This window comes from Lindgomyces ingoldianus (assembly GCF_010093535.1).
Source record: "Lindgomyces ingoldianus strain ATCC 200398 unplaced genomic scaffold BDR25scaffold_7, whole genome shotgun sequence".
In the NCBI taxonomy this organism is placed as follows: Eukaryota; Fungi; Ascomycota; class Dothideomycetes; order Pleosporales; family Lindgomycetaceae; genus Lindgomyces; species Lindgomyces ingoldianus.
In genome coordinates this window covers 815,971-834,731 of record NW_022985168.1, presented here as the reverse complement: position 1 = coordinate 834,731, position 18,761 = coordinate 815,971, and the positions used below count along the sequence as shown (strand labels likewise).

General features: G+C 50.2%; 6 protein-coding genes across 6 annotated transcripts; 4 read left to right on the top strand and 2 right to left on the bottom strand.

Moving 5' to 3' along the window:
* The first annotated feature begins 36 nt into the window (after nucleotides 1-36).
* On the top strand, nucleotides 37-6,857 carry BDR25DRAFT_385695 (uncharacterized protein). The gene is made up of 9 exons (XM_033697953.1): nucleotides 37-255; nucleotides 319-362; nucleotides 409-484; nucleotides 530-1,355; nucleotides 1,481-2,862; nucleotides 2,934-3,119; nucleotides 3,181-3,253; nucleotides 3,314-3,847; nucleotides 3,898-6,857. Exons 1-9 carry the CDS (start codon nucleotides 108-110, stop codon nucleotides 6,764-6,766), a joined length of 6,138 nt encoding a protein of 2,045 aa, XP_033551066.1. The 5' UTR covers nucleotides 37-107; the 3' UTR covers nucleotides 6,767-6,857.
* A 1,401-nt stretch (nucleotides 6,858-8,258) lies between these two features.
* Nucleotides 8,259-9,875, bottom strand: BDR25DRAFT_301661 (TPT-domain-containing protein). Its single transcript, XM_033689631.1, has 3 exons — nucleotides 9,747-9,875; nucleotides 9,496-9,691; nucleotides 8,259-9,443 (listed from the first exon to the last, which is right to left on the bottom strand). Exons 1-3 carry the CDS (start codon nucleotides 9,748-9,750, stop codon nucleotides 8,618-8,620), a joined length of 1,026 nt encoding a protein of 341 aa, XP_033551065.1. The 5' UTR covers nucleotides 9,751-9,875; the 3' UTR covers nucleotides 8,259-8,617.
* Nucleotides 9,876-11,274: 1,399 nt separating this feature from the next.
* BDR25DRAFT_120117 (nucleotide-diphospho-sugar transferase) lies at nucleotides 11,275-12,958 on the top strand. Its single transcript, XM_033683690.1, has 3 exons — nucleotides 11,275-12,069; nucleotides 12,125-12,516; nucleotides 12,570-12,958. The coding sequence occupies exons 1-3, from the start codon at nucleotides 11,512-11,514 to the stop codon at nucleotides 12,733-12,735; spliced, it is 1,116 nt and encodes a 371-aa protein (XP_033551064.1). The 5' UTR covers nucleotides 11,275-11,511; the 3' UTR covers nucleotides 12,736-12,958.
* Nucleotides 12,959-14,257: 1,299 nt separating this feature from the next.
* On the top strand, nucleotides 14,258-14,623 carry BDR25DRAFT_340776 (uncharacterized protein; the record flags this gene model as incomplete). Its single annotated transcript, XM_033693537.1, has 1 exon — nucleotides 14,258-14,623. Exon 1 carries the CDS (start codon nucleotides 14,315-14,317, stop codon nucleotides 14,621-14,623), a length of 309 nt encoding a protein of 102 aa, XP_033551063.1. The 5' UTR covers nucleotides 14,258-14,314.
* Nucleotides 14,624-16,184: 1,561 nt separating this feature from the next.
* On the bottom strand, nucleotides 16,185-17,725 carry BDR25DRAFT_301659 (uncharacterized protein). The gene has a single exon (XM_033689630.1). It carries the CDS (start codon nucleotides 17,403-17,405, stop codon nucleotides 16,308-16,310), a length of 1,098 nt encoding a protein of 365 aa, XP_033551062.1. The 5' UTR covers nucleotides 17,406-17,725; the 3' UTR covers nucleotides 16,185-16,307.
* BDR25DRAFT_351748 (uncharacterized protein) lies at nucleotides 17,491-18,741 on the top strand (the record flags this gene model as incomplete). The annotated part of the gene is made up of 4 exons (XM_033694908.1): nucleotides 17,491-17,518; nucleotides 17,544-17,628; nucleotides 17,664-17,733; nucleotides 17,779-18,741. 4 exons carry the CDS (start codon nucleotides 17,491-17,493, stop codon nucleotides 18,739-18,741), a joined length of 1,146 nt encoding a protein of 381 aa, XP_033551061.1.
* Between the last annotated feature and the right edge of the window lie 20 nt (nucleotides 18,742-18,761).

Sequence of the window (18,761 nt, the reverse complement as noted above, 5' to 3'; positions counted from 1 at the left end):
TGACTGTTCCTCCACAGCTCTCCAGCTGCTGCAGGCATCAAGAACTGTTCTGTGTATATCAGACCCTGCTCGGAGCCTTTTTCTTATCACCATGTACCCTTCCTGCCATGGCGACTCTCCGACTGGCGACAGCTGCCAACATCCGGCTTTTTCAATCATTGTCGGCTAGTCTAGCCACATCCGACGCGAAATGTACCACTTTGATCAACCCTGAAGCCCTTGACGATGAGTTTGGAAGATTTCGAGTATGGTCTGGTATGATTTCCTTCTCCTTTACTCTTAACAGAAAGTCTCTGCACGCGCTGACACCAAGCACAGGAAATCTTGGTGCCTTGCAAAAGGGCCATAGCTCACTTGACTATGTAAGTTTGGATGAGGTGCGCTGTAAGCATGCCACTAATCAGACAGCGACTTCGTGACTCTCCCCTACTTTCAAGCAATGCTCTAAAGTTTCTGAAAGAGCTCGAAGAGAATCTAACTGAAGGTAAACCAACTTGTTCCTATTTGCACATAGCGCTGATCTCGATAGCTATCGCTGTTGTTTCCGGGAGCCGCCTTCCATATGAGCTGCAGCCAAAGCCAGAAGACAGTGATGGCGAGGACGACTTCTTCAGTGAGGACGAAGATGATGAAAGCCAAGAAGTAGGAGCGCCAAAAACTGAATTGGAACAGCGGTTCCGCGAAGTCGTTGATATAGTCCAAAACCTGTACAAGCTTTCAGTTCGCATTCGTTCTCCGACGCTTCGATCTAGGTCCCTAAAGGCAGCTTCTTTCCAACCGAAAGATGCCGAAACGGGTGTGGACATCCTTGAGCAATACACGACATTTGATCTCCAATACACCCAGGAGCTCGTTAGGTTCCTTCGCGCGCCATACGACGGAGATGTTAAGGTTGAGGACGAAGTTCTTATCAAACGCTTAAGTAAGGCTATTACACTACGGAGACGCCAATTTAAATATTGGAGGCGGCATAGAGACAAACTAGGAGTCTCGACACTCCTCGAAGATTTGACAGAAAACCAGCCAGCAACGGTTGAGAGGCCGGAAGTGCACCGACATGATACCCTCGAAGTCCAGCTAGGAAATCCCATCGTAGCCTCAATAAAGGAATCCGACAGTGAAAGGGAACCGAAATCGCTGCTCAGTGGAACTGAGGCTACCCAACATCATCAGTCTCTAGATGACATCGTTGATAGCCAGTCTGTGACGTCTTATGCGACTACGACGCACGATCTCAAGGGGCATGGAATTGAGCTTCCTTCGCCACCTAAAGCTGCGAATGGAGAGCAAGATTTTGAATGCCCTTATTGTTTCATTATCTGCCCTGCCAGGTATGGCCGAGGGCGACCCTGGAGGTTAGTTGTCATCACTTCTACCCTGACTTCCTGAAGCCACCCAGGTTTACTTCGTCGACTATTTCCTTCACTGAAACCCCTTTCTGCTTCAAATCGGAGGTCACTCACTGAGTAGCACTGCGTAGAACACACCTTTTGCAGGACTTACAACCATACGTTTGTACTTACGAAGATTGCGAGAATCCAGACCAATTGCTACGGAGCCGCAGAGAATGGGCAGAGCACGAGGCTAGCCATCGCAAAGTGTGGAGATGCCCCGAGCATACGACTGCCATCTATAAGTCGAAGTTAGGACTGGAAGATCATTTACGTCGCAAGCATTCTGATAGCTTCCCGGAGCATCAACTGACTAGCATTATCAAAGTCTCGGAAACCTCAACGATAGACCTCCGACAAAAGTGTCCCATTTGTTTCGCGCAAGCAGATATGGAAGGCGGTCTTCAAAATCATATTGCCAATCATCTCGAAAGGCTTGCGTCTTTTGCTTTACCAAAGGATATTGATACTGCAGGTGACGAGTCAGATGTGGCCAGCAGTGTGGCGTCCCGTGGGAGAAGTGGCACTACAGAGTCTTCGCAGGACCTCAGCTCCGTTTCATTCCATACTGGCAGTGTCAGCGTGAAAGACGAACAGAGACCCACCGACGAAGCAGCATCCACAATAGGAGAAGGACCCATGCCCACTTTGAACAAGGGAGGACCCCCTGGCGAAGACAATCAACTCTCTGTGGAACTTGTTGGGCGCGTTCCAGACTCAAGTAAAAAGCGAATGGATGTTCTCACGAGTCAATTAGGTGACCTTACGAGCCTTGATGACGAATTCTTCGACGAAGGAGACGATTCTGTGGAGGTTAAAGAACATCTAGCAGAGGTGGGAAATCTTAGGTCGTACCTCCTCTCTCTAGCCGGGGCTCAATCCACGCGATTCCTACGCCGTTACGGTTGGTGGCGTGGTTATCTAAATTTCTCGAGCGAAGACGCTGCGGTGCGTGCTATAGCGACCTTCGACAAGGAGCAATACCCGGAGGTCAAGATTCGCCTAGGCGTTGAAAATAGAGCCAGCTTGAAGTTCAGTTTGCCAGCTCTGGAGAAGCCCAAGCCAAATCAGGGAGCCCACACTACTCTTGAAGATGATTCAGTTTCGTCAGCTTCTCTCTCAGAGAATGGGGAATTAGAAGCTGATGGCAAGCTACCGATACTTCCTGTGGATGAGATCCCGACATTTCATTTGCTTTACAGGTCACGGAAGCTCCAGCAACGGGATCAAAGTTACGCTCCCAACGATTCATACAATCGAATGCTTGGCTTTACATTCTATGACATTACACGTATCAAAGCGGATGCAATCGTAAATTCTGCGAACAAAGCAATGAGGTTTACTAGGAGATACGATACGCTGAACCATTACATCCACAAAGCCGCAGGTCCTGGCCTCAAAAGAGAATGCGCTCAACTCGGAAGTGTCAGAACAGGCCAAGTCAGGGTGACCTCTGGCTGCAACCTTCCAAGTGAGTATTCTGTTCTGGTGATAGAACTAATTGCAATCGAACATAGACACCTCCCCGTTAACCTTTCTCAGGTTCTTATGTGATTCATGCTGCTAGACCCCAATACTCGGGATCCAAAGGGATGGGGAAATTCAACGTTCTTACGGAATGCTACCGCAGTTCTCTCAAAGCCGCGGTGAATCACAACATGAAGACAATCGTATTTCCCTGCATAGCGGCTGGTGGATGCGGGTTCCCCTCTCGCGTAGCTGCTCGAAGTAAGCACAATTAGAGTTCTCCTCTCGGTGAAGATCACATACTGACGCAGGGACATCTTAGTCGCTCTGCAAGAGACCAGGGAGTTCTTAGACGTTCACAAGAGTTATCAATTCGAACGTATCATCTTCTGTGTGTAAGTGCTATCGATTTTCAGGTATGGGTGTTTGGGCGGGATGGTGCTGACTTTTCAAAGCTACAAGGGAAGTGACGAGAAAGCGTACAGAGACTTTATCCCCGTCTTCTTTCCTCCAACCCACGGAGACCTCGAGAATGCTGTGCCCTTGGATAACTCTAGGGACCCTAATTCACTGGCATCACAACTGCAGGACGCCTATATACAGATCGAACGGGTTACCCAGAGTCTTGTCATTTTCAGCGACAATATCCGCGAGTTCCCTCGTAATATTCTTCGTGAGCTTTCGGCAATAATATCAACAGTCCGTTCCCTGAAGAACCTCTTCGTCTCCTCAAAGGGGAAAATAAAGAACTTGGCCGGTTGGGTGATAGCAGATCTGGATTTAATCTGTTCCGTCATGCAAAGTGTATCTCAAGGAGTGATGGAAATAGTCGAGCAGACGAAGTACGCAAGAAATTTTGACGGGCCAACGTACAAGACAATATGGGATGAGTACAATCTTCATATGCAAAATAGTCAAGGGATGGATCTGAATACCCTATTAGAAATCTGTCGAGATTTTGCCCAGTGTATAGACGACATTCTCATACGGTATGTAAGGGATCTCTACGGACCCTATTGCCACGCTAATCCACCCCCAGCAACGGTATAGAACCCCATGAGATGGGGACAATGCGCATCCGGCTAAGCACCTATCGTCTTAAGCAGACTGGGGAAGGCAACAAAGCCCAACGAGACGCCTTCGACGAGGCCATGTTCACGCGTGACTTTCACAGGGAGACGATAACCTACAACCACACCAACATTATCAAAGTCCATCAAATCCCTTCGTTGAGCCGGCTTTATCAATTGGGGGAGTTGGAGCCTGAGCCCACCAACGCTATCCCGGACGGTATCGTCAATAACACAGTCTCCCTAATAAGAGAAGACATATCGAGACTCGAGGTTGACGTGATAGTGAACTCGACGGACATTGGCTTTTCTGGAATGGGCACACTCGATCGAACAATTTTTCGAAAGGGCGGCCTGTCTCTCCAAGAAGACTGTGCGGACTTCGGGGTTTGCAAAGAAGGGGACGTGCGCCTCACTGGCGGCTACCAACTTCCTGCAAGGCATATCATTCACGCTATACCTCCAGATACGTACCGCAAGAATACCAAGGATGTTCTCCGGAAGATATATAGGGAGATTCTGCATGTGGCCAGCTCTTTAAAAGCAACATCGTTAGCTATACCTACGATTGGAACTGGTATGCTGAATTATCCAAAACGCGATGCTGCCTCAGTCGCCATGGAAGAAGTGAAGCGTTACCTGGAGACGACGGAGGCGGCCAACCCGATAGAGCGCATCATTTTCTGTGTGTTCGGGTCGAATGACGAGTCAATCTACAAATCTCTGTTACCGGTCTTCTTTCCTCCAGTCGAGACCAACGTCAATAAAGCTCTGCCGCCGAGTTCTTCCCTTCAACTGAAATCGAATGACACTACAAAAGCCACCGAACCGGCTCCTCCGCCGCGCCGTACGCTCTTTGGCTCCATCGGGGATGCGATCCGTAATGTCCGGTTTGGTAAACAACCGGTCTCACAAACCCTACGTCCCTTACAAAGCGGAGAAGAAACTGCGCTCATCAATTATGAATCTCATGCCCAGGGCTGCTCTACTTGCAGCAAAATAGCGCAACTCTACGCCGAGGACAAGGACCTTTGCGTGGATGGGTATGGCAAAGCGCAATGTGTACTCCAATACCTCTACATGGAAGCAGATCGATCGGTTTACTCAACGCTGGATAGTGAACGGAGTGTGAAGGTCGAGTTCCCACAAGAGTACAAGCATTCGTGGAACTTGCTCGTCACTGTGGAAAAAAGTTATCGGGATATACACCGATCCAGTCCTTTTGTCACCGTAAACCAGCCGTACCCAAGCACCGAGCAAAGAGGACACCGCAATCCATCGCCGCCACCAGGTGTGACAATCTACAATGCTGAGGTTACAATCCCGATCAAGAAGGAACCAGAAAAGGCAATAGCATCTGTCTTCTCCTGGTCTGACGAAGGCAAACGTTGGGAAGCCCTGCACCCATTTGAATGCAGTATCCACATCTACCCCGGCAAATTTGAAGTATATGAGACCGACCATATAGTGCACACCCAAGGTGTCCCATTACTGAGTCTCGAATTGACGCCACTTGTGCCACTTGAGCAGCATGTGAGTACGGAGATCACGATTACGGCTCGCACCTTCCAGGAATCACGGCTCAAGTCAGAGAACTTTATAATGCTAAGAAGTCGCAGCCCGGCTGAGTGCGAGATGTTGTTCCAGAGGCTTAAGCACGCGCGGAATAATAACCCGACGTATTTAGAGCACCAAAGCGTACAGGAAGCGCCCGCAATGGAGGAGACGGAGATGCCACTCGAACTACCATCTGCTCCTTCTCACGAACCTTCATCCACCAAAGCACTGGTATCCACTCTTACGCAGCAGCTTCATGCAGAGCGAGCAGAACAAGCGGATCTTCTTCCGGTCGAAGAATACTGGCGTACCCAGGGAGCACCACCGTCGGACTTTGCATCAACGTTACCTACCGTTGAGGAAAATATCCATCCTGATCCCCAGCCTCGTCTCTCATTCTCGGCGAGTGTCAAAGAGCCTCATGAGCAGGATAAGATAGTTCCTGTGGACCACCTGGGCAAGTTTAATCTTGCTAGTGCAGAGTTATCATATGTTAATATAGATGAGTATTACTCGTACGTCAACCTCGCGAGCACACAGCAGCATAGCATCGAGGACCGATGGGATTCTAGGCCTCCCCATCACGCCTTATCTGCCGATACAGGGTCAGACCAGAGTGCTGGAAACGTGGATACCGATATCAGCTACTCAACACAACTCCCGAACGAAGACGGGTCGACTGCCGACTACCGAGCAGATATCCCACTAGATGATCCACGGCATATCTCGCACTCCCGACCTACGACACCGGAAGAAGGTGAGAAGACCATTCCGCTTGGTGCCCGCTGGACGAAGATTAATCGCCGTCTCATTGATCCTTATGCTTTGAACGAGGCAGGTATGCCATTCGAAGAGAGGGGCAACTATATCGTTGTATTAACAGTCCTGAGTCCTGAAGATATTCAAAATCTAGTTGAGCGAACCAAAGCAATACGAGCAACCCAACAGCGTAAGGAAGCCATTTACCACAAGCAACAAACAGAACTCGAGATGGAGGGAGGACGAGCCAGCCAGCTTAAAACAGAAGACCAAGTACAAGTAAAGGCGATTCCGGCAGCTGCGAGGTGGACCAAGATCGACCGCAGACTCGTAAGCGCGCAAGCGCTTGAAGAAGCGAATGAACGGTTTGAGCAGAGAGAAGATGAGAGTATTGTTAAGAGAGTTTTGACGAGGAAAGAGATTGTGAAGTTAGCGGAAAGGACGAGGGAGATTAGGGGAGGGAAAGTAGAGTTGAGGGAGTTGGCGATGAAGGTGGGAGAGGGAGGTGGGGAAGATAGATAGGATTCGGCTACGAATGGCTTGAGAGAGGGCTTAGGCAGGGCCTTGTTGGATGTTTGGTAAATAGATGAATCTTAAGAAATAGCACTATGGATTTTCTTTGAGTAGTTAGTGTTTAGTGCTGGTGTCTGTTAGTCCTGATATTAACCAAATTGATGGCGCGAATAAAGACTTGTCTTATAAGACTTGTATCCCAAGTCAAAGTCGTGAATAACTCCATTTTATGGCAGGATCATGATACATGAGCAAGGGGATGGAGGCTGACATTCTCAAAGTCGTCCATTCAGGTAGTATCATTATCCGTAACCCGTCGGATTGCTTCCAGCAATCTGAGCATCCTAATCCAGAGCCTGTTGCAATCCAATTTAATCCAACCAAACCCAACGAAATACAAGTAATAATACAACACCCACCCACCCCTATTCCATCCCCCTGCTTTTCGCGCCCTTTACCCACGCTCTTCTCCCACCTCTAACAACCCCCTCCACCCCCTCCTCCTCCTCCGCCATCACCACCCCATCCGCCTCCTCCGCCTCCGCCTCCTCCACCGTCGCCACCCCATCCTCCTCCACCTCCACTGTCTCCTCCGTAATATCCGCCCGCATACCCATATCCGTATCCGCCATGGCCTCGCCGTCGACGACCGTGGCGAGTCTGCCGCATTGGTGGTGGGTAGTCTTGGCTGTATTTGCTGGATGTGCAGCCCATTGGTGAGGCTGAGGGACTAGTTTGTGTGCAAGGATGGAGAGGTGCTGTACTAGTAGGATTAGGTTTTGATCGTAATTAGATGTAGATGTAGGTGTAGGTATAGGCAAGTGTATGGTTATCGGGTGTTTATCGAGGCAGAAGGGTATGTAAAAGTATGTCTGGTGTCTTGTGTGGATACAAAAGTAGCTTTAAAAGAACATGTGCTTGACCTCGGATCAAAGGCAGTTGCATACAGGTCGTAGTTGCTATTGTTGACTCCCCCCAGACCAGGAAATCAGCCACCCTAAATACTCTCTCCCTCCCACTACTTACGCTTTGCCATGCTCGTGTCCGTGCCAACCGCAACTCTGCCTTGCAAAAGGCACATTCGTTCATCAGGCCTTCCAAAACGTCATCGACCTACCTTGATCATCCTCCCCATTCGCGGCCCAGAACCTAAACTAGTAGTCCCTAAACCCAGTGAAGTAAAAACTGAACACAGGCCGAGCCGAGTATCAGTTCCCCAGCCGCAGGGCTGAAGCGACGCAAAGAGTCCGTGCGCGCAGGGCTTAGCGGAGCGTAACACGTGATGTAATTGGACCTTCCTGATTTGGTTGTTGTGTAGACGCGAAGGAAGAAGACGGTTTGACCGGTCGTGTCATGTTGGACTGTGTGACATGGCTGATGGCACAGAGGACGAAGGGGGAAAGGCACAGCTGAATCGATGAGGGGATCAGCAAGCAAGCATGGGACGGTCCAGCGGAGTGCTGGGGAGATGGGTAACTGTCATGTTTGCATGCGCGTGAAACACACTCTACCGTGCACCGGATAGACGTAGGAGGTGCAATAGTGTTGGATTTGTGACTCTGCGATGAATGCCATGCTGATTGAGAGAATCTCACACAGCTCGAATTTTTTTCGTTGATTTGAGAATGCGACCGACATTTCGAGTCGCTCAAGTACACAGCGAAGTACCCTACCCGCCTTAAACCCCTATCCGTCTCTGCGTGCGAGCGACAACCTTTGAAGTCTATGAAAGAAATTCGTGCGCCTCATACCCTACTAACATTACAAGATTCGTTCGGCCCAATATCCTGACAAAGTAACAGAAAAAGAAAAAAGTACGCACAAGCCCAACGCCGGGTGCTTTGTCTTGTCTTGTCTTGTCTATTTACGAGCTGCCTGTTGCTTTGCCTTCATAGCCAAGTGCGAGTAGACCCAGCCGCCACCCAATGCCAGGAGAACACCGCACCATTCCCGTGGAGTGAGGATCTTGCCCTCGCTCCACCAGCCGAAAGAGAGGATTAGGATTGTCTTGAGGTGGGAAACGATGTTGAATGTCAATGCGGACGTACGACCGATGATCAGGAATTGAGAGAGATTGTAAGTGGACGCCATGATGCCGGATGCGAGGGCTGACCAGAGGATATTGGTCGGAACGATGGTCAGATCTGGCACCCTGTCCAAAAAGGGAACAAAGGGGATGAGGAGGAGCACTGAGATCGGAGCTTGGTTGAGAAGTAGTTGAGGGGGACCAACGGCGAAGTCTTCGATCTTCTTTCCGATCCAGATTTGGTACAGAGCGGTTGAGATGAACGCTAGTGATGCAATAATAACTCCAAATAATTGTGTCTTGGCCTCACCATTGATGGTGAATGCAACACCTATGCAGGTAGCAAGGATGGATAGCAGCATGTATCGGGTAACTGTCTTTTGGAACAGCACAAAGTTGAACAGAACCACACAAGGTGTTGTCATAACCTTGGATAATTGGTAGAAGCCAATCGAGTTGTATGCTAAACTCAGATTGCCGAGAACAACGTAGCCAGAGAAGAAGGCGCACACGGGAAGCATATCCCAGGGATTTAGACGGATGGCCTTGAAGGCTCGGAAGGGGGCCTTGGTAGAGATGAACAAAGCAAGACCAGTGGCCGTGAAGTGCCACATGACGACCATCAGCTGGCAGGCCTTGAGCTGCTTGTCGCTGAAGACGCTGTCAGGGAGTTAGCATATCGCTAGCCGTGTTCTACGATGGAATCCCGTACCGCTTGCTCATGAATATAAGACCCAGCGTGGAGAGAGTGTTGGTCGCGATCCAGAAGCAGGTGATAAGCTTCTCCTTGAGGGGGATCGCGGGAGGCTCTTCGGTCTTCTCATACTGGGGGAGTTCATCCAGCTCGGTCGACGGGCGGGGGTCGACGTTGTCGACGAGCCCCTCGATGGAGGGACGCTTCTCTGATGCTGTCTCGACGTCAGCGGTGGGCACGTCAGCGCGGGCGGGCAACTCGTCACGTACCCATTGTATTGTGCGGAGGTGTTGTTGGTGTGGAGAAGCGAGCGACTGTAGGATTCCTCTCGTCGAGCTAAGCGGACATGCTAGGAAATAAAGGACAGAGATGAAAAGGAACGGAGGCGCTGGCAAGGAGGTACAAACCAGATGGGGGTTCGGAGACAATCGAGGCCCAGGAGAAGATGAAGACGAAAAGGGTGGCACAGCTGAAGGGGAGCCAAGCCGACGTTGCCGCAAGCGGTGGGATGAAAGGGGATTTGGGATCCAGCTTACGTGAAGGTGGCGAGCCAATTAGCGCCCCGGCCGCGGCGCACGAGAGGGACCTGGCTGAGCAAAACCGCCGCCACGACGAGCAAGTGTGCGCGCTGAGTGGCTCGTCGCGGGCTCTTCTGGGAAAGGTCCGTATCAATGATTAAATATAGTGCGGTGCATGAACGTGCAGCGTGGCCAGACGCGCTTTGAGGCTCAGCGGCCGCGGCTACAAAACCAGCAGCAGGAGTTGAAGCGCTCTCGAACCCTTAACTAGCTTATGTACTCCGTATGCTTCTGTTTCTCTCCTGGGACCCTCCTTTGGGCTTCGGAGAGTGTTTCCAAAAAAATGTTCCGCTCCCGTCGCAGATCGCCCCAAGGGAGCGTTGGGTTAATCAATCAGGGTCAATTTCCAGGCCGCCCCATGCATCCGCTCTAAGTCTACCTTATTTCTACCATCACCACGTCGTCAAGCAGTCGTCAAGTTTCAACACTCAACCATCGACCTCGCACACACTCCTCCCGCTCGCCGCCTGCCGGACGTCGATATCCGGATGCCCATCGTGCGGCGTCGTGCAAAATGCGAGGATGCGACGCGCCGTGCCACGCAGCCAGAAAAATCGCTTCTAGCACGCCATGTGGCGCCGTGTTCAAAACTAGCGCCTCTTGTCGCAGCCAGCCCTCTAATCATGCTCATTTCTGCTATTCCCTGATAACGATAGCGACCTGTGTGATGATGTGCACAGAGGTCACAACAATCTCCTTTTGTGGTGGCTTCTAGTCCTAATATGGTTGTTGAGCTCCTATTCCATCTTCCCACCACCTAAGCGACTCGTCGAGATTCTGTGGTCTGCTCCACCAGTCCTCACAGATGGGTAGGGTATGTCATCCACCGTCCCGAGCAGATGCCAATCGCAATGCCGGTGGGTCATGTTGTCGGCGATCATTGGCCAAATGTGAGCATAGTGAATGGGTCCCTCGTACAGTCACCAGTCGCCATCCTCCACCAGGCGAGGGGGTCGTGGGCCCACAGCCGTCGCTCTGCTAATATCTTGGGGCGGTGTCTCGCAAGGAATCAAGTGGGTGTAGTTCCTTTTATCTACCACTGTCTTTCCCCAAACATCAACCAACAAACCGTTTGCGCCTTCCCTCCTTCAAAGTTCTTTCTATCAGCGAATACGAGTCAGTTTGTCGATCGTCTTACACCAGCACACATCAGGTTTTTTATTTCAGTCTTGCTCACCAGATTCGGGCTCGTGCAGGAACGACGCGCGCTGGGTCCCCCAATCCTACAAGCCTTGTCGAAGGAATTACTGCTGACCTGCACTCCGCCCACCTCACCTGCAATCACCGCAACTCGGGTTCCACAACCGCCACCCTCCAACCTTTGTCATTCTTTCAGCATGCCCTCTGGCTTATAGGCTGCCTCGTACATTTCCTTTCTCTTTTTCTCCCTTCCGACTTTTCCGCCTGTCATAAGTTCAAGATTGTCCGGTGTCTCCTACCCTTTCACTCGGACAATATGGCCTCGTTGCGAGACATCCGAGTGACGCTGTACACTGCCGTCGCCGCTATACTAGTTCTAATCGGTTTCCTCACTCTCACTCATCGTCCGTCAATCCAGTCGCTACACCACCCTCTGCCATCACATGCCTCCAACACATTCACACACCACCCGGCACCGTCAGCAGTCACAGCTCCTATACCAACTAAATCAAATCATCCTGAGGAAACCGAGCCTGGTAAAGAAAAGCTTGCCTACGTCACCTGGCTCTCCAGCACTGTTGTCGGCGAGAACAGTGAGAACCTTGACGAGGACAAGTACTTCATTGGAACACGGATCCTCGTCTGGCAACTGCTTCACTACAGCAAAACCAAGACCGACGGCATTGACGTAGTAGTAGTTGTAACGCCCGACGTGAGCGAGTCTCGACGTGAGCGACTTCGGAAAGATGGGGCTATAGTGCGACCAATCGATTTCGTTCATGGAAAGAACGACAAATGGCTTCACCCTAAGGAGGACCGCTGGAACGACATCATGTCAAAGCTCCGTGTCTGGGAAATGGAAGAGTACTCAAGGGTAAGCTTGGCAGGGCTTGTATGTTTCAAGAACGAAACAACTGACAAACTCGCAGATCCTCATGCTCGATGGAGACATGATTCTGCAACATCCCCTGGACGGTATCTTCGAGGACCCAGCCTCGAAAATTGCCACAAGACTGAGGAATGCCTCCAACCCCGAAGACGAGCCTGATATCCCTGACGAATATCTGCTCGCTAGTATTGGAGAGGTTGCAGGGGCTGACCATGCTTTCCCTCCGGATTGGGACCACGGCCTTAAGAAGTTTGGCTACTTCTGTGCTGGCTTCTTCATGTTGAAGCCGAACAAAAAGATCTTCAACTACTATACGGCGCTTCTGGATATCGAGAACCGATTCGATCCAAAGTATATGGAACAGAACTTGCTAAACTACGCTCATCGGTGGGATGGTCCTATGCCATGGAAGGAACTCGCCTACACCTGGAAGTAAGTCGCCTTCGTCAAAATCTAAGCCAATCCCGTCGCTAACATTAGACAAGCATCCGATCCGTAAACGATAACGACCTCGACAAAGGCGTCGCCTCAATGCACGAAAAGTGGTGGGAAAACCCACTTAGCGACAGCGAGAGGGTCCGAGGTATCTTCCAGAGCGTGAGGTGGCAGATGGAGGGTTACTACTTAGCACAAGATGAGCTACACAAATAGGTTATATCCAGAGTTGATTTCATGCATCATCAGCGGCTGAATTATGGATGGCGTTTTACCAGGACTTCAATAGAGTTCTCGGCTTTTTGATCGACTTGTTTCAAATACCCTATGCATTTTCCATTCCCTTCTTCGATTCTTGTAAGTAGTTTGCCGAGGAGACTGCTGATGATTCATTCTGTGTTTCCAAACACATCGGAGTTTGGAGGAGGGTTGCAACGCGAGTGTTGGCACCACTCGATGCATATGTACTACCAACTTGGGCTGAAAAGGCCCGTAAAACCTTTTCTGTTTCGCGCTACCCTTTCTTCGCTTTTGTTTCAAATGAGAACAAGAATTGAGGTGCTAACAGACTTCTCAAGCTATCCGCCTATCACACAGATAAAGCACGCTCTGTCGAATCTGTTCGCTCACAATCACCCGCCATCACCCTCGAACGCTCGTCTCTATTCTCGTTCCCCTAGCCAAATCCTCCAATTGCAAAAAAGCCCAATACACCACCGAGAAGCATGCATATCAATATAGTCGTAACGAGGAGTGGAAGCACGACATACAGTTTCCCAAAACAAACGAAGAGGTGCTGCTGTAGTGCGATGGTGGCTGTCGGTCGGTCTCGGTTGAGGCGCTGAAGCTATGCAGATCCAAAGTGCCACTGCAGTTTGTGTAGCGAAGGACAGTACACCCTGGGACCGTAAGTGACACCCCTCACAGGATTTTATTTGGTCCTTGGGTCTGTGAACCCAGCGCTGTTGGCCCTGTTTTAGTCGCGATACTAGCATTACGCAACAATAGGGTTGGTTATAGTTTCGAACGTTGCTAACGGCGGGAAACCTTTTATTGAGTACACCTTTTCGCGATTGTACCTGGGCATAGGCGTGGACTGCTAGGGTAGCAAGTTTAGGGTGATGCCACACTCGAACCTACTCGTGGCTCACGATTCATTGTCAACCACGTTAGCTTGAAGAAGCCTCCCAGGACTTCACTACCGCACTGCATCACCAAAAAGTGCAGGAAGAGATAGCTCAGGGGTTTGACGTCGCTTCATAAAATTCCGGAAACCAAACACCCCGAGATGGAAGGCTGACCTGGAGATGGAAAGGCGGTATTCTACTTTCCCCCTTCAATACCCGGAAGGATAGGACGCGGATACTAGACCGAATCGTTTTGACTTTGGTCGCACGCTTTGTTGGGCTGGATTCTGTAATACTAGGTTCTTGAAAGAAGAGAAATGATGGTATTCTTCGCCCGATGCCGCCATGGTCAATATGCGATCTGGAGAGGAAAACAGTGCGTCAGAACAGGCCTTCGGCTGCCCTTGTTGCACCTCAGAGCTCTATCGCAATAGGGAATAGGTAACGATCACCACAAGAACGAATTACGAGATGAAGTTGTTCTTCAATATCAGTTTACGATATACTATAAACCCAATCCAAAAACACCCCCACCAAGACCAACACACTACTTTACCACCGCGCACCACTGCCCCAACCCCTCATCACACAACATGCCTCCCTCTCCTAAACAAGCCTCCGCGTACAGAGAGCAAGGCGGATGACAGTGGCAGGATGCATTCGGCAACATGAATGCGGAATTTCCCGCTAACATCTTCAATAAAGATATTGACTTCCTGATAATCGTTGCGTTCTGCGCAGAGGTAGGGTCAGAATCCTCATTCACACCAGCAGTGTCGTTGGAGGAGGATTGGTGGCGAGAGGAAGAAAGTGGTATGGATGTGGGATCAGCACCAACACCAGCACCAAAACCAGTAGCACTACTAAATGGATCGACGGATGAAGAAACGGCTGCAACGTCGCTCAGGCCCGTACTGGAGTTGCCTGCAAACCCCCCCCAACCCCACCCTCAGATCCGGCATCAAGAAAGCCATTAGTAAAAGGGGCACCACAGGCGCAGAACTTTCCAAAGAATAGGGGGAGATCCTCGTGAGTGAGAGATGGCACGAGGATAAAAGGAAGTTTGCGGAGATGATGGTTTGGTTAAGTGAGGTGAAGAAGACAGGGAATTTAAGTAGGAGTAAGAGGCTGGTTGCTCTGGAGCAGAGAGAGGAGAATAGCAATATACAACAATGTGCTAAGATCCCTTTTAGTGCAGTTGAGCAGAACAATTCCAGCTCCCCATATCCTTACTCCTATTTTCTACTGATATCCTACCACTTTAACCTCTGCCATAGGCTACAAAGGTATATGCATAAATATAATGCATTTAAAGATTTTCTCGCCAGAACTCTTCTGAATGTTTTGTGTGCGCAACGGGTGTAATGTGCTATGATTCCTGAAGGGCTTCGTATTCGAATAGTATCATCAAACACCCAAGCTCGCTATTATTCCCCTTAAATCCTCAGCCCTCTGAATTTCTGCCTTGAATAACACAGGGCCGTAAGCGCATAGACTTGATATTATAGACTTAGAATCTTCTCGCGCTACCGGGGCTATTGTATACACAGCGTACATAAAACTCTAGTATTCCTTAAGAATGAGTCTCAGAATACCATCCATCACTTAGTCCCCTAATACTACGAGCAGGTATGAGCCTTCCTTTTCGGAAGCTTGGATAAGGAAAATTTAGCAATAACAAAGGAAGAATAGAGATATAGACAAAAAAAATCTCCTGTGCCGCCGACAATGTTCATACGGAGTACCGCGTTGGTCAGTTGCAAAGTTAGACAATGGGCGATAGGTTTGACATTCCTTACAGTAAGGCTGGGAAGACATGCTGTAGTACCGGAATACAGACGCCGACACACCGATTCCAGCTTGGCGACACCTTAAAACTGTGAACAGTAAGAAAGGGGCAAACTTTAGCCCACTAACAACAGAACACAGCATTATAATATTGCATTAAAATATCTAAAATATAGTAATAGACCTAGTAAAATATATTTATTTGCCTTAAAAATCTAGAATATTTGCAAAAGTGGTGGAAAGTTTTATAGGCCAATAAGACATTAATCCGGCGCTTTTTTAAACCAATAAGAGAAAAGGCTTGGCAAGATGTACAGTGAATAATAGAGATCCCCTATATCTCCTTCTGCCTTGCCCTCTGCCCTAAAACAACCAAACTAGAAAATCCGCGTGACCCTCGCCGTCACCCTGGTCTTACCCGCACCCCTGCTGTCGTATTGAAGCTACCTGATCCTTCCAGTGCTGTCGGATATTTTCCTAAAACAATGCCAGTCAGAACAAACGAGGACAATGCGTGTTTGTCCATGGCACGTTAGCGCAGATTAGGGAATATAATAGAATTGATCTGTCAAAACAGTTGCTAGAATCATGGAGTGGCAGGATGTGAGAATGTGGTTAGGAATAGGCTTGGGGTGTTGCGTCATATGCGGTGGGAGAGAGATATTTGGTAAAGGTGGGAAGTGAGCATACGAACAAGGACGTTATTTGCAAGCACAACAAAGTCAACATAGGGAAAGACGAAACCAAAATCTACAGTATTATTTGCTCGCTACCTATACAAGACCTCACACCATGACAAACAACAAAGCCAAATTAAGAGTGCATCAGTGCAGACCTGCTCGAAGAAAACCTGACCCACGTACACACAAAAGCTTACACCGCCGAAGCCTCACCCACCACAGCAACGCCCAACTCTCCATCTGCCACCAATCCAAGAAACTCACAAGCATCTTGACCCCTCTCCTCCAACACCCACTCCAGCGTCTGACCCCACGTCTCCCCATTATTCTCAAACCAGTCACCTAAGCTGCGCACATAGCCCTCCACCATGCCCTTCAGCGGCGCATTCTCTTTCAACCACATAATCTGCTCTGGGTCCAGTTTGAGCATATCCTCCACAACGTAGTAGTGCGGGATATCGTCGCCCCAGCCCTCGGCGCCGACCTCGTGATGTGCGCGCAGGCTGAATTTGGACGAGGCGCATCGCGAGGCGAATGTGGAGGTGCTGTGGAAGTGGTTGGAGAGGCTGCTGGGGTGGGAGTGGTATTGTGACGTGAATGGGTTGTAAGCGGGAGGAGTGTGCGATGGCGGCGGGTAATTGAGGTGGATATTGAAGAGGAGGTGGTGCTCGCTGTGGTCGGGATATCGCTTTTTGAATTTGCGCGCGATAGTCCCGTTAGAGGGGCAGATGTTGCTGTGGAGCACTTCGCGCAGCACGCCGTGAACATCGGCAATCTCGGAGAGCTCCATCGTGCTCCAGTTGTGGAGAAGTCCGGCACGCTTTTGAATGACGAGCTTGGTGGCCCGGAGCTCGCGCGGGTGATCTCGGTTATGGAAGGCGCGAGTGTAGAGCCAGAGACGGTAGAGTGCTCGCCGTAGACGATATCGCTCGACGCTTGTCAGGAGGCGCCGATTCTCGTAGTTGGACTTCCATTTCTTGAAGGGATAGATGTCGCACCATTTCTCGGCCACGCGGCCGCTGTGTACAATCTGCTTGAGCAGCGCGGTGGAGAATGGAACTGAGCGGATGATGTGTGCTGGCTGGCTGGCATTGTGCGTGAGTAGCTGGGTGAGGTCTTGGAGTGGGCCGAATTGGGCTTCGGCGGCGTGTTCGAGGATGGCGAGTTTCTGGGATGAGGCGTAGATGTTACGGAAACGGCGACAAGTCGACGAGAGTGCTAGGACGTCGGTAACAGAAGAACATGAGAAAAACACTTGGGAAACAAGTTCGGTTGCAACGTCTTCGAACATGTTGGCGGTGGCAGAGGTAAATTTCTAGAGCTAAGGGAAATGGAAACAACTCCTCCTCTTCTCCTTTTTAATTGATTGATTTTTTATGCTAGTATTGTTTGTATGGTGTTTTTGTGACTTGATCGACGCGTAGCTGAGCTGATTCCTCGTTGGGAATAACTGTGTTGCTGCTGGCTGCGACGCCGATGGGGAAGGAAGGGGATCAAATGATCGAGACCCCTCCGTTGGGGCTATAGAAAAGAGCAGAGACATGCTCAGGAAAGTCGCTGGAGGCATGGGCCAGCCGGGAGCGGCTGGAGACGTCGGGATGTATCATGATGGGCGGGTGGTAAGGAAAGGAGGTGATGACTCTCGCGGGCGGTGAATTTATGAGAGTGCCAAGATTTCGGCGCCGGGACCATCCTATGATCCCCTCCTTATTCACAACTATGCCTTGAACCGTTGTTCGATGTACGTCACGATCACTGCCCTCGGTTTGTATGGAAGCATTGCTGGCATTATGCGGTTCTCTTCGCCATCAAGCTCAGAGCAGGCCTCGCCTCTCCTCCATCTCCCAGTCGAGCTCCGACGGCACATCTATCACTATGTCCTCCCATCGACCTCTACCTTCGACGTGCGCCTCCAGCGTAAAGACTACGACCGCCCGCAAAGAAGCGAATACAACCTGACGTTCGTGCGCGAAAACCTTGGTAGCGGTGTCTGGAAAATGCAGAAGACGCTTCCCAAGACCGACCGTGAAACGGGCAATGACATTGTGTGGCGGCGGGGCTCCATCGGGATATTAGCCACGAGCCACCAGATTCACGACGAGTGTGTAGACATGATCTACGGGGAGAATATATTTGTCATCGACGTCGCGTTTGACTGCATTAGGTTTCGGTATCGCTGGTTTTTGCCGTCGAATTTGACCCCTAGTCGGACGTATTCGTTCCTGGATCACTTCTCGCAGAGGAATTTGATGAGGATAAAGAACTATATAATAAACGTGGAGCATGTGGATGACTATGCTGGGATGATCAAATTTAACTGCGGTGGCCGGGGACTCACGGCTAGGATAAGACAGCAGGTGCAACGCCTAGTTGACTTGCTGTGCATGGTCCCATACTTGCACCGATTGCAAATCCACCTGATCGATGGCGCGATTAGTGGGAACCGCTTTCCCTCTGGTAGGGTACACAGAGTGCATGATGAGAAGAACTACTCTCAGTCACAGACGGTTTTGGATCCTTTCCATCGCATCTATGGTGTTCGGAAAGTGCAAGTGACAGGCGTGAGTGTGGAGTATGCTGAGGCACTTGAGAGATCCGTGACAGCTTCAAGAGGGATTGCAGGATAGACGGCTGTCTGGTTGCATAG

What these genes read in the sequence shown, in the direction of transcription:
- BDR25DRAFT_385695 (XM_033697953.1), top strand. Translation starts at nt 108, where the DNA reads ATGGCGACTCTCCGACTGGCGACAGCTGCCAACATCCGGCTTTTTCAA. An exon ending in CGAAGAGAATCTAACTGAAG is followed by an intron (nt 485 to 529) that starts GTAAACCAACTT and finishes TGATCTCGATAG; the next exon opens with CTATCGCTGTTGTTTCCGGG. An exon ending in CTCTGGCTGCAACCTTCCAA is followed by an intron (nt 2,863 to 2,933) that starts GTGAGTATTCTG and finishes AACCTTTCTCAG; the next exon opens with GTTCTTATGTGATTCATGCT.
- BDR25DRAFT_120117 (XM_033683690.1), top strand. Translation starts at nt 11,512, where the DNA reads ATGGCCTCGTTGCGAGACATCCGAGTGACGCTGTACACTGCCGTCGCC. An exon ending in AAATGGAAGAGTACTCAAGG is followed by an intron (nt 12,070 to 12,124) that starts GTAAGCTTGGCA and finishes ACAAACTCGCAG; the next exon opens with ATCCTCATGCTCGATGGAGA. An exon ending in GAACTCGCCTACACCTGGAA is followed by an intron (nt 12,517 to 12,569) that starts GTAAGTCGCCTT and finishes ACATTAGACAAG; the next exon opens with CATCCGATCCGTAAACGATA.
- BDR25DRAFT_301659 (XM_033689630.1), bottom strand. Translation starts at nt 17,405, where the DNA reads ATGTTCGAAGACGTTGCAACCGAACTTGTTTCCCAAGTGTTTTTCTCA.
- BDR25DRAFT_301661 (XM_033689631.1), bottom strand. An exon ending in CTTATATTCATGAGCAAGCG is followed by an intron (nt 9,444 to 9,495) that starts GTACGGGATTCC and finishes ACTCCCTGACAG; the next exon opens with CGTCTTCAGCGACAAGCAGC.